Source organism: Oncorhynchus mykiss, chromosome 16, assembly GCF_057628025.1.
Source record: "Oncorhynchus mykiss isolate SJ-2025 chromosome 16, ASM5762802v1, whole genome shotgun sequence".
NCBI classification, from domain to species: domain Eukaryota; kingdom Metazoa; phylum Chordata; class Actinopteri; order Salmoniformes; family Salmonidae; genus Oncorhynchus; species Oncorhynchus mykiss.
The window spans coordinates 52,070,622-52,084,594 of record NC_143037.1 but is presented as its reverse complement, the minus strand read 5'-3'; the positions used below and the strand labels follow the sequence as shown (position 1 = coordinate 52,084,594).

General features: G+C 45.1%; 1 protein-coding gene across 30 annotated transcripts in view; it reads right to left on the bottom strand.

Annotated features, from left to right (window-relative positions):
* Positions 1 to 604: 604 nt before the first annotated feature.
* LOC110492183 (ankyrin repeat and SAM domain-containing protein 1A) overlaps positions 605 to 13,973 on the bottom strand; it is a 116,828-nt gene continuing 103,459 nt past the window's right edge. For 10 of the 30 annotated variants that reach the window (XM_090203207.1, XM_090203226.1, XM_090203203.1 and 7 more), the window contains 9 exons: positions 11,164 to 11,262; positions 10,917 to 11,063; positions 10,382 to 10,795; positions 9,815 to 9,886; positions 9,519 to 9,605; positions 9,005 to 9,142; positions 7,427 to 7,609; positions 5,989 to 6,096; positions 4,979 to 5,233 (listed from right to left, as the gene is read on the bottom strand). In XM_090203207.1, the coding sequence (XP_090059333.1) occupies positions 5,108 to 5,233; positions 5,989 to 6,096; positions 7,427 to 7,609; positions 9,005 to 9,142; positions 9,519 to 9,605; positions 9,815 to 9,886; positions 10,382 to 10,795; positions 10,917 to 11,063; positions 11,164 to 11,262 (1,374 nt within the window). In that variant the 3' untranslated portion in view covers positions 4,979 to 5,107. Of the gene's footprint in view, positions 2,831 to 4,978; positions 5,234 to 5,988; positions 6,097 to 7,426; positions 7,610 to 9,004; positions 9,143 to 9,518; positions 9,606 to 9,814; positions 9,887 to 10,381; positions 10,796 to 10,916; positions 11,064 to 11,163; positions 11,263 to 13,973 lie in introns of those variants that run through there. The other 20 variants (XM_090203218.1, XM_036947143.2, XM_090203212.1 and 17 more) reach the window with 5 other exon arrangements.

Sequence of the window (13,973 nt, the reverse complement as noted above, 5' to 3'; positions counted from 1 at the left end):
TTTATAAATATATTTGATTGCTTTGTCTCGAAAAACACCGGCACGCTCGTTTTGCATCCCAGTGCGCCGGATAGGTGGAGATTTCACTTAAGAACCAATAGATGGTCTAAAATGTGCTAGCTCTGCCCACTCAGGGCGATGCAAAACTAACGCCCACCCTTCATCACAGTCACTGGTTTGCCTTTCCCCTTCACATACAAGCTCTTACACGTTTGACACCCGACAAGCATGTGACATTTCAGCTTTTACACATTTATAGTATAAAGCAATAAAACAAAACATTTCTATAGAAATGTAGTTAGAGATGTTATTGACTATCCAGGTCTTCAGTAAACATTAACCACTGAAGTCTAATGGGACTTTCACTTTGGTAACTGTCTGAATATCAAATTGAATGTGTCAGTAGATGCAACACCAAGCCTGTCAGGTAACCGTGCATGCTAAGACGTGATCATGTTGGTTCATCATACTATCATCATTACCTTTTCTCTAAATGTGTGTGTAGTCACAAGACAATCAGAGCCTACAGTACTAAGAACAGTATGGAATTCTTCATGGCTGAATGATTGTCAAGTACATAGAAAAAAAGACCAGAGGAATCTGGTTAATAATTTCTTCATTTATTAGTTGTACAATTATGAAAAATAATAACCATAAAAAAGGACTGGAAGCCCAAAGGTAATTTACAATCTTTTTTCTTTGTTTCTGTAGTGATGTCCCTCTGAGTTCTTTCTCTCGGCCCGTTTTCAATCGTTGGGTATTGTTGGAAGCAGGGGTGAAACTTTGAACATTGTTATACTCAGAAGTATAGGAACATTAGGTACTAAAGAGACATGAGGGGAGCCATAATGAAGCTTGGGAGGGGCTGAGTGCAGGGAACACGATCACATGTGGCAGTACTGATAAGGGGAGAAACCGTTGAAGGCTCATGTCACTTTGCTCCCTGATTAGCAAGAATGATGCAATGTTTCGAGATAAGGAGACTCCACCCAAGGTTGGGTATGAATACTACCACTGGGGAAGCCATGTCTGTGTCTGAATTACAGCTGTAACAACCCTTTGGGAAGATTTAAACTTGGTTAAGCTTCTCTAGTGTCCGTGAGTGATTTACTCAAAATTAGAACCTAACAGTATCATGATATGTTGAACTTAATAAGACAGTCCTTTTTTACAAATGTGGCAAAACAATTACATACGTATATACATAGATATCTATAAAAACAAAATCATTCAAGTATCAAAATACAGACTGCTAGAGATTAATTTACAATCCAATATCATTGTTATCATCATCATAGTCTTCATTAATATCATCAGAATAGTCCCATTGTACTACCCATGATCCTTATGTGCAAACGCGGAGACAGGACCAGGTTGATAGCTGCAGGTGCTCACATCAACCAGCTAAAGACAGCTGTATCATATAGAGTGAGTACCATATAGCTAGTCTATGTACCCACAGAGGCGCAACACTCCAGCTGAACACAGAGTACCCAAAACAGAAAACAGTCAACGTACCAGGAGAGATACCATATAGGGAGAAAACACTGTGTACCATATTGTACCTAAAATCTTACAGGACTGGTTTTCTGGATTGACTAGTTTAAAATAAATCAAATCGATTCAGGGGGGATAAAAGGCCATCACAGTACCTCCTAACAGGTCCTATAGTTTCCAGTAACTGAACAGTTTAAACATACAAAAGACACCCCCTGTTTTTAAAAGTTGCTGTAGTGTCAGTTGAACAGCCCTCCAAACTTCATCCATGTCAGATTATTCCTCCTGTACACTATTACATTAACTATCACAGTTCTGTATGTTATGAATGAGAAAATGAAAATAAAGCGATGCTTTGATGTAACTGACTCGGTGCTTGAATGGATGGACATGAGAAAGCCTGTGAGTGTACTGCTGAATCTCATATGGTAATTATTCTACCCAATCGTACCCTAGTGAGCATAGCATACCGAGGACAACTTTAATGCATTCCTTTATCTAAATCTGTCTCCCATTTCCCAGTGAGATATCCAGGTAGATCTCTACTTCTTTTCTCAAAAATATATTTTTATGTTGATTACCACTGTCTGTACCTTAATAAAATTCCCTGTCAGAGTAAACATTAGCTTAGCGTAGCCCTCAGCGAAGACACATACACGTGTATGGGAAAGGCCCCTCTGAGGGATCGATCTAGAGAAGCATCCATCTTCAACTCTCATGGAATGGATACACAAGTCACAAAATGTCAGGGAAAAACAACAACTGGGAACAAGACACTCTCGAACCCCCGTAGATAAAATACACTGTCTGAACAGCATTCACTGGCCTGTCAAGGATAAACATGTTTACATTTGTAAAAAATAAAAACAGAAAAGGAGGGATGTTAAAGTCGAGTGCTTCACATTGAAAGAGATGCCTACCAAACAAACACCCACCTTTCAGTCTCTGGATAACTGAACAAGCTTTGACACGTTGAGTCCATTTTCCCGTGTAAGTAAGTGGATGCAGTGAGGATGTTGGTTGTTTGGGCCTACTGCTTGGGGGCTGACTTCCTGTCTGTGTGATACAGAACTACAGCGCTGACCCCTGGAGCTGAACACCTCAGTGGAGGTGAGAAGGAGTGGAGCATGAGGAGAGGTCCAGGGGTGTCAGGGAGGAGGTAGGGCCCTCCTGGTGTATGTAAGCATGTCTCCAGTGGTACTGGTAGGAAGGGTGCATGGACAGTGGCCTTTCTCCTGCTTCCAAAAATGCATCCTGCCACACAACACAACCCCATAGGTATGGGTCACCCCTGACCTCTCACTCTGGCTGGGTGTCCGGTCATGGTAGTCAGCTACATGGAAGGGAGACACACACCAACACAGCACTGGGGTTAAAATAATGTAAAAACATAACTGAGCCAACTGAAAACAAGATGGCGTAGATATCAAGATAACAGATTTTTCTAGATAATGATTAAATTCCGCTTCCATGTTAGCACTGAATATCGACTGAGGCAGGGTGAATAGTAAAACAAACAGACAGTCATTAATGACAACATGATGAACATAAAGGAGAAACTGAATGAGTAGTGAAAAAAGAAGAAGGAAAATGAAAGGGAAAAAAAGAAAGTCTCCTATTTCCCGGTTTACTTCCAACAGACATTGGGTTGATTGCATCTTGGCACTATTTGGAATATGGCGATGAGTTAGAAATTTAGATCGATGCAAAGAGTGATACGATTTCAAATGAGAACACTGAATGCACCACACCTAAAGTATAGCAACATTATGTAATGCTGTACTTTTAATCTGTATACATCAGCCTCTGTTTAACCACAGTGGATGGACTAGATGCCAACTAAACAGAATATGTGCCTTGACAAGGTTATGCCTTCATTTTTCAGTCCATTAAGACATGCTTGGATTAGGAAAGATGGATGGTACAGCAGTTTATTCTTTTGACGCATTTCACCTAACCACTCCTCTCCAGTGAGAGATTTGATGAGCTCTCCTCCTCATTAAGGTTAATATAACCGATCAGCCCTATATTGACGGATCTACCGGCTAGGCTGGGTAATTAGACTGAAACCGTCACCCAAGTCTATTACTGGTGGCTAGAGCAGAATTCATGCATTTTGGCTCATTCTCTATTGAATAAACAGTCCATTTAAGTTATCCTCATATCATATTTGATGCACATATTTCTCCAGCATCCAAGCATTCACAAAGTTTTCATGACACTCCAAATAAGGATTGCACTAGATATCAAATTCTCAGTCAAAGAGCAAGGCATGCTCAGATTGATTTCCCACACTGCTGTCTATAACAGTGAGGACATCTATGTAGGACACCATGATATGTTTGAACCTCTGTGTCCTATCTATCCCCCATCAATGTTAACTCCAATAGCTACCAGTAGAGATCTCCTATCACAGTGCTGGACCCTAGCCTACTTTGGCAGCATAACACAGAGGGCCAGTTTCCCAGACTCAGATTAAGTATGGGAAACCGACACAAAGAGCGATAATAAAATCAACATGCCCTTCCCTCTGTTAACCCAAATGGGCCAATTCTAGGGGGGTGGGGGGGGGGTTAGGGTTTAGTCCAGAGTTGTCTTCCATCCCCTTGCAGAGAAACAGGCAATGTTCCTACTAATGTGCATAGAACTACAACAATGGAACAGGGAGTCTCTCACAGATGAATCTTCTGGAAACAATGTTCATCCAGGTACGTGATCCTTCGCTGTAGAGAATCAGATATTTGTTTCTGAGCACTGGAGTCAGGAGTTTAAAGTTCAGGAAACAAGGAAGGGGAAAGTTCTTCAAGAGCGCCTCACAGTGGCCGTCGCCTGGTAGAGCAGTAAAAGCACCCAGAGGAGAAAGGAAAAAGGAAGGAGGGATAGATGGATGGATAGAAAAATTAAGGATTGTCCAAAGAGAATTTGGGGGAGGGAAAGAGGAATGGTGAGGAGTGGGGAGATAGGTAGGTAGAATGGAGATAGTAGCCACTGGACAAACGTAATCAGTGACTGGATTTGTGGATTACATTAGCTGTCCTACACACATCATAGTTAGGGGTACTGAATAACAGCACCATACAGTAGAACAGTTTAAGCAGAACTAACAGTGTCAATGTGAGGAAAGTGGAAGGACAAGGTAGAGTATCATGCTTCACAGAGGCAAGGGGAACCAAATGCCTAGGAACATACTGTACGATGATCACAGAGCAATGATTCAGGGCCCAGAGGAGTCAGCAGTTTAACACAGTGAAAAGGAGCAGGGATCAGGGTGTTAGTCCAGGAGGTTGTTCAGCTAGTCCCCACTAACAGATTTGTGGTCAGGGGGAGAGGCAGTGGCGAGGCAAGGACAGAAGAGGCAGGTCTCATAATGGTAGACTGAATAACAGACAGGGGGAGGAGAGAAGTTGAGTCTTTCAGCAGACAGAGGAGAGGAGGTGGAGGCAGAGGATAGGTGGAGACAGAGGAGGGCAGGAGGGTTCTGGCCCTCCTGAGAAAGAGGCAGAGTCACAGTGAAAGGCACACAGATGGAGGAGGAGGAGGAAAGGTACAGTAAGTCAGAAGGTCAAGCCCAGTGTCAAAGGGCAGAGGGCGGGAGATGTGTCGGGTCCACTCAGAATATGGTGGTCTCGTACTTAGTGCTGATGGTCCTCTTGGAGTCTTTGGGGACAGGGTCCACCAGCCACGTGGTGCTGCCCTGGGACTGGGAGTCCACTTCCAGCTCCAACGGGTCCACCTGCTGGGGTAGGGGACACAGAAGGGGCTCAGATACAGGATTTGACACTTCTTAGGGTGAGAGTCAACAGGCAAATAAATGCAATTAGTAGGCTGAATTACATGTTAGTCATTCTAAGATCACGGGGTGGTGAAATCCTGCACGGAGCCTGCTTGGCGCCCAAACAAAATATATTTTGCTCCTCTCTAACAATACCGCTACAACAGTGTATTGTGCCTGAACATGTTGTGCAAACAGAGAGATCATGACAGGAACTGATTACTCATTGAAGCACAGTAAAATGTACTAAGTGTGAGTAAGAAAACCTTAACAGAGGAACCAGTGAGGACCAAGATATACCACATCACATCAGCAAATCAAGTGTGATTCCCAACCTGGAATGTTCATACCACTAGGGGGCTCCCAAGGGCTTTACAACTATCAAGGGGCCCAGTAAAGAACAACACAGTAACCAACAGAGAGTTGATGGTGTCTCAACATGACGTCATCTTTTTGAAAGAAAAAAAGTTGTGTGACTCCAGGTTGAGAACCCCATTGAGACAAAAACAGAGAAGAAATGAGGCGTGAAGAGGAGAGACAAAGGAGTAATGTGGATGGATTGAAGGGGAGGAGATAAATGTGAGTTTTTGGTGAAGGATTGGTAATAGGGGGATCGATCAAGCCAAGGCAGTAACACATACAATTATGCAGAAAGGGTGGATGATCAAAGGATGAGGAAGGGGAGAAAGGAGGATGAGGAGAGAGGGAGAGAGCAGCACCTGGGCAACAGGGCTGGCAGAGTGGTACAGTGGGAGGAAGGAGGGACGGTGGGTGGTGCAGGTGAGACAGTAACAGCAGGAGCGACTGTCCAGCAGGAGAGGAGAGTCCTGGAAGAGACAGACAGGACAGACAGGAAGAGAGCGAGAGACAGACATTAACACAGGGGAAGTGAAAGGACAAGAGAGAGAAGAAATACGGGCTGTCCAGGGACGGTGGAACACCAGAATGGGGAGGACTGAAACAGAACAGGAAGAAGGGACAGATTCTCACAACACCCTGCTTAGTCCAGTAACTGGGGGACATGAGATTTCAGGTGTGTGTACCGATGGGAGGGATGGGACTGGTACCTGTCATTTGATACCTCCCGCAGAAAAAGGCATTACATAATGAAACCCCTCTGCTAATAGCGTCAGTATATAGCTGTTAATCCCAAAGCACAGCCATGACAAAGGTGTGGTAGCTTGTTTTTAGGGGTGTTCGTCATTGTGCTGTTTTCATGCTATGTCAAAATAACACAATTTTCCTAAGGGAAAGGATTGTGTATGAACACACCTTCTGTTTGATATATATAATAAATAGTCCAAGCAGCCCTGTGATCATCACATTATCATTCAGTGGCACAGGAGGCTGGTGAGAGCAGGACAGCTCATAATAGTGGCTGGGATGGAGTGAATTGAATGGTACAGGTAACTGCCAAAATAAAGAAACACTTGAGTAAATTATAGATACAAAGTATAATGAAAGCAGGTGCTTCCACACAGGTGTGGTTCCTGAGTTAATTAAGCAATTAAAACATCCCATCATGCTTAGGGTCATGTATAAAAATGCCCAGTTGCCCATTATTTTGTCTACCACGGCTAGAAGAAGAGATCTCAGTGACTTTGAAAGAGGGGTTTCAAAGGAACATAAGGGGTTTTAAGGAGGTGTGTGTGTGTCTCAGTCACCAGATCAACCCAATTGAACACTTATGGGAGATTCTGGAGTGGCGCCTGAGACACCGTTTTCCACCACCATCAACAAAACACCAAATGATGGAATTTTTGTGTGTAATCAATCGCTTGTAGAACCTTGTAGAATCTATGCCGAGGTGTATTGAAGCTGTTCTGGCTCGTGGTGCCCAACACCCTATTAAGACACTTTATGTTGGTGTTCCCTTTATTTTGGCAGTTACCTGTATCAAATGAATGGAACCCATGTGTTTGATACCATTCAATTTATTCCGTTCCAGCAATTACAATGAGCCCGTCCTCCCTAATTAAGGTACCACCAGCCGCACGTGTTCAGTGGCAATCCATTCCTTAACGTTTTAATGCTACTGGCAGATTTTCACAATGTATTCACAATGATGTAAGGAGCTGCAGCATTTTGATAAATCACTTGTTTTTTTCCTGTCCAAATCAGAAGAGAATTGTCTGTGTGCGCATGTGACAAACTCACCCCTGATTTCCTTACGCCACCCCGTGGTTTGGGAACGGGCCGGCTGGATTTGGTCTCGATGACCTCTGCCCCGGGTCCTGCTGGGATGCCCTGGTGCTGTTTGGTCCTCTGGGCCTGGAGAGCTAACTGATAGGCCACCTCAAATGCCTGTCCCAGCGTCAGGATGATTTCATAGGTCAGGTTCTACCAGAGGGGGAGGAGACAGAATCCTACTCAGTATTCGAGACAGCGACAGACAGACAGACAGACAGAGCTCCTGAATATGAACGCTGTTGCATCAATCAGATTGAAGTGGAGAAGTGGAGAGTAACTTCCAGGAGAGATGCTCTTAGTCAGACAATGGAATCTATGACTTAATTTGTTATGTTTATTTGTCTGCATCACTTTGTAAAAAGACCCAACTCAATGGCAGGCAGAGCTGTCAGGTAGAGAGGAAGTGTAGCGAGACAGCAAGCTGTTCCCTCTCTGTCCCCTGGCTACAAACACCTGCTACTGCAAACCAACTGGAGCTGCATCACATTAAAACATAGATTCTAATTAGTGGCTAGGACCAGGTGAAGGTGAACACACACTCAGGACCAGAGACTGAGACCAAAACATTGGGGGGGGGGGGGGGGGGTCTGTGTGTGTGTTTATTTGTACACCCCAAAAGTCCTTGATTTGTTTTCCAAAGAGAAAGATTTGAATGGCTTCCTCTGACACATACAGCACCACTGGGCAGCTCAACCCACTCAAGTGAGACATAATTAAACACCAAGCCCATCTTGTAAAGTTAAGTGACAAAACAACTCCACCCTAAGAAAAACAGAAACACCGCTTATTCCTGTGTGGTGAAATGTATTTCTGTTTATATCCTTTGATCTGATCTGGGATCTGTACTACTGTGTGGGCTGGTGATAAATGAGCCTGTGGAGTCCAGTAACAGCCTGGTCATTACTGTTTAAAATCTCTGATCACATCTCAGGGTTATTATACTCCCCCACCTCAGATAGTCATCAGCAGACATGTCAGAAAGGTGGAACCAGCCATAAACAAACACCCATTGACATGAATGGGGATGGTCATTCTATGAATTGTATTTCTATGTGACCAGACTCTAGTAGTCAGTCAGTGGCTTTCGATGACCCCTGCGGTATTATATTTGAGAAGCCTTAGCGTTTAGTCAGATAACCAGTTATCAGGAGGAATGGTGTGGTGAAGAATGAAGGCCATCAGCGTTGCCAAAGTGAGAAACCTCACAGTGACGTAAGCGGGTCGAGAAAGTAAAGATAACAGTGTTGCAGTGCTGCTGCCAGTCAGTCACATCTCCTCTGAGAATTGAAGACGGTGGCTGGGAAGTATCCCACATGAGGACAAAAGGAGAGGATATCAGAGAGAAACTATGCTCTGTGGACAGGACTGGGGAACAGTGTCTCTGCATGGAATTGTCACACCGCAGGGCAATATTTCAGAAGTAGAGCTCTTACGAGCAGTCTGAAGTTGGATGTATTCTGCAACTAATCCAATAGCATAGTATACAATGAAGCCACGGCAGGCTAGAGTAGATGAGTGGGCTGATGTGTAAGCAGGTATTCTCACCACGTCCACTGTGCTGAACACATGGCAGTAGTGGTGGTTGGTCTGCAGGTCCTTGGTGATGTAGGCAAACGTGCACAGATCCTCTGGGTCCTGGGCCGCGCACGAGATGTTCCGGATTTCATGTTCTGCAATGATGTTCTGTATTTGGAGGAGGAACCAAGATTAATGTGGAGTCACAGCGGCAATAACACCAACCACTTTCACATCTCCATCATGGGAAAAAATGGTTAATATGACCAATATGAACTAAAAGTTCAACCCCTCGACCTACTGCCCTATTAAAGGACTATCTGTCATGTCTATGACTCACTTAATAGACAGGGGTGAAATTTAGTAGGAGGGAGAGGGTTGGGCTGGATTAATGTGACAGGTGTGGTGTGATACTGGGCTGCTTCCTCTGGTGTCTAGCCTCCATGGCTGGGGTGTGTGTATGAGAGAGACTAATCTGTCTAGTTGTCAGATATCGCTGTATGGATCAGGCCTAAGGTGAAAAGGGGGCACCCCGCCAACCAACCTTATTGGCCGCATCAATGAACTTCACCCCTTTATAGGTGATGGAGAGGACGATAGTGGGGACCTTCTTCATCTGCTCTGTTGACCTCTGAGCGACAGAGATGTATAGCATGAAAAGGAGAACATTAGCTTGGGTTCCTGTTATCAGGAAAGCACAGGTCCCAATAAAAGAGCAACAGCAGGTACAATGAATCAAATTTAAGACAATACAAGTTGCAACAAAGGGGAGAAAAATCAACAGATATAAGCTGAAATGTTAGATAACAGTCTCTCTGGAGAAACAGAGGCTAGACCTACCCTCATTTTGGCACAGGCATCCTGGGTGGACTCGGTCCCCCGTAGCTCCTTGATGAGCATAGATCCCAGGTACTGGAGAGAGGAGAGCAGGACATTAATATAGTAGTACAGAGAGTGGGAGACCATCTGTATTAAAGAAAGCCCTTAGTGAGTTACAACAGGAAGAGAGCCCTTAGTGAGTTACAACAGGAAGAATCCCTTAGTGAGTTACAAAACGAAGAAAGCCCTTAGTGAGTTACAACAGGAAGAAATCCCTTAGTGAGTTACAACACGAAGAGAGCCCTTAGTGAGTTACAACAGGAAGAGAGCCCTTAGTGAGTTACAACACGAAGAAAGCCCTTAGTGAGTTACAACACGAAGAGAGCCCTTAGTGAGTTACAACAGGAAGAGAGCCCTTAGTGAGTTACAACAGGAAGAGAGCTCTTAGTGAGTTACAACAGGAAGAGAGCCCTTAGTGAGTTACAACAGGAAGAGAGCCCTTAGTGAGTTACAACAGGAAGAGAGCCCTTAGTGAGTTACAACAGGAAGAGAGCCCTTAGTGAGTTACAACAGGAAGAGAGCCCTTACATTGGCTTCATATCCACAGGATTCAAAGATGAGCTTCTCAGGCTGGTGGTGCCAGTTCTGTACAGGGGTGTAGGGTGCTGCCATGCTGGGGGGTCGCAGGGTCAGACGAGGCTCATGCCGCTCCTCATACCTCTCATGTGATCGGTGTCGTTCACTGCGGGAACGGTGGGGGGCCACATCGTATTCGGTGTTGGGCCCCTTCCTCCCCCCAGGCTCCCCCAGGGGCAGGATGGGGTCCATGGAGCGGCCCGTATAGGAGTCCATGTGACTGATGGGAGAGGAGGTCTGGGATACCAGGTCCTGACACCTGATCTGGGACAGGCGGGGGGGCTTGACAGGAGGTTCCTCATAAGGCTGCTCTGCCAGCGAGGCGATGATCCGTTTCCTGTGTCCCAACAGGGAGATCTTCAGCACCTGGAGAGACAAGTAAACACAACCATAGAGCATGTTGCCATTTAGCACATATTAACTATTAAATTAAATGGCTACTTCGAAATGTTGTCGCTCAAACTACATTTCAGAGAGGCACACTCACGTTGACAATCTCCAGTTCCCACAGGTTCTTGACACAGTCGAGGCTACGGTATCCGCTGGACAGGAAGCTGTGTTGGTACTCCTGCAGGCCCAGGAGGTCCAGCCAGGAGGACAGAGAGCTGCTGCCGTCACAGCCCAGGGCCTTCACCTGCAGGGGGAGGCTCACAGTCACACAATGACCCCACACAGTCAGGGCCAGTCACACTAACTAGTAGAGCTACAATGCTGCAAGGGGGCCATGGGGGAACCTTAGGTAGGGATCGAGCTGCATGCAGGATCTTCCTCCGATGTCCTGCGTCTGTGATGCCTATCTCCCTCAGGTCCTGCTCCTCCATCACATTACTACCCTGTAACAGAGAGAGAGGAAGTTCAGGTTAGAATGACATACATCACAATGATCCTATCGACATGGTCTCAATGTCGCCATAACGCCAGGCTTAGCTGCAGACAAGGAATTTGATAACACAATGATTAATTCAATGGAGGTAGTGGTTTTCTCCATATAATCAATGGAAATCTAACGCATCATTTTAGTGTTGGAGGGCTTTTAGGTTAAATCTAACACAATAAAACGGGACTAAGACAAAGACCCAACATATGGGTGGTTATTGATCTACCTGCCCAGAAGCTGTCATTGAGGAAAGAAGGTGTCAATAACTTTGACCCTCCTCTCCCATAGAGTTCACATACTGTACAGTAATAAACGTCAATACATTAAATGAAATGTAATTTAAGTGTATGGGGGAGGGAGGGAGACAGGCATTAGAAAGGGGTGAGAGGGGGCCAATACCATCTACAGTCCCACACAATACCATCTCCAAGGCTGGCACAGCCAGGCAGGAGCAACGGATCGCTAATCAATGGATCAATCAGGGAATGGCAGGACAGTAGGGTGAAGGGGACTGAAAGGAGCCTCCCTCCACCGAGTGCCATTGATCGGGGTCACTCGATGGGTCCATCATCCATTGGTCTGAAGAGGAATCATTTGCCATTACTCAAATGACCAATTAGCTAGGTGAGGTACTGTACGCACTGTGCATTAAGTTGCTTAAAATCTGCTACTGTACGAGCATCAACTTGGGAGGTGACACACACTTAGGATCATCTGCAGTGTTGTGTATGAGCCCTGTGTTAATCCCACCATGAGAGCAGAGTCAGGGGGATGGAAAGATGGAGGGATGGAGAGGGGAGGGAAATTGGGAGATGGATAGGAGGGAGGGGTCATCAGTGTGTGTGCCTATGGCACAGTGGAATCTACACAGGGGTGAAATGAGTCATTAAGACAAAAGGCTGCTGAGTGGACTGCTGTTCCCTGTGGCTCAGCCATGGCAGGGAGGCAGGCACCTAGGGAGTGACTGTGTGCATATAACTGTGTGCGTGTGCACTTTCTTTTGGCTCTACTGTATTAACCTGAGCGTGTGTAAAGATCATGACTCAGGTATTATCCACTCTGTTAGGATTATGTATGTGTTAATGGGAGATAGGCAAATGGGAAAACAAGGGGAAAACAAGGGGAGAGAGGGAGAGAGAGAAGATGGAGGGAGAGAGAGAGAGGAGAAAAGAGAGGGAGAGAAAGAGAGAGAGAGGAGAAAAGAGAGGGAGAGAAAGAGTGAGGGAAAGAATGATAGAGAGAGGGAGAGAAAGAGAGAGATGAGCCATAAGGGAGAGGCCATCAAATTATTATTATGTTTTTTTTATCAGGGACAAAGAAAAATGTTTCCTTTATTCATCTAATAACTCATAGTGGAATGACGGCTCGGAGCACACCTACACTCAGACCTGAACTGATCAATTCATTAATCTCTCTCCAGCTGATGATGAAGAGCTGCCCACACCATCTAGATGTGGAGTGTTTAGAGTACACCGCTGATGCTGTGTTTGGAATGCTAAAGGAGGAGCAGCTACCGCTCACATCAGCGCCACGATTCAATAACGTTACACAGGTACAGTATACCAAAGACCTCTATGGAACACGTACTGCCACAGATTGGTATACTGCTAATGCTGGGCCAGGGAGTCAGTGAGTGGCAAAATGCTCCAAGCCAATGGTAAATAATACATATCAGTTTATTTTCAAATGAGGCCATATGAGGATCCAAAATGTAAAGGGGGAGTTATTCAACTGAGTGATAGCATAATGTTGTTCTCAATAGATGGGTTGGTTGTTAGCCTACATTTGCACAATGAGCACTTGTTGTTTCTCAAATACATTGTTACAGATGGCTCTAAAGAATCTACACTGGACTTGGTGCAAACTGGAAAATGCATATCCTGGTTCCGCATTTAATGTAGCTGGTGACTTTAATAAAGGAAATCTGAAGAAAACACTAGTGAAGTTAACACATCGCCTGCGCCACTTGCGCTTCAAAAACTCTACCATTGCTACTCTCCGTTCCAGGATGGTTACAAGGCCCCTCCCGGCCCTCCCTTCTTTTGGCAAATCAGATCACACCTCCATCCTGCTCCTCCCTTCCTATAGGCAGAAACCAAAACAGGAAGTACCCGTGGTAAGGACTATTCAATGCTGGTCTGACCAATCGGACATTGTGTGTTTGCAGTGTTATTGTCAGTCACTGATGGGGTCAGAGGCTGCCATACATGTCGATACAGAGCTGATTTCTAGGACTAACACAGTAACACACAATCCCTCATTCCTGGCTAACTGCATTTCTCTGATCCTGACACACATACTGTACTGAAACCGCTCTGACAACTCCCCACATCTACCCCAGTTACCACGGAGACTAGAGGAGTGCCCTTGCCTCAATGACAAAGGAACCTTGAAGGGGATTATCCAATTCCTAATAAAAGGCAATTAAGTGGATGAAATTCTCCAACTGCCTGATATGAGACAAAATCCAACATTCACCTCCACCTTCCCCTGTATAAGGCTTATTCTAATTCCTTCATCCATGGCCTCAAACTGCAGCAGAACTTGTGATCAAGAGTCTCAGACTCAAATGACTAGGAACTCTACGGGGTAATCTCGTTAAAGCCCTTTGACTAATGTTTTCTCTTTGCAGGTTATAGTAAGAATACATTACGGTCTGCAGCATAG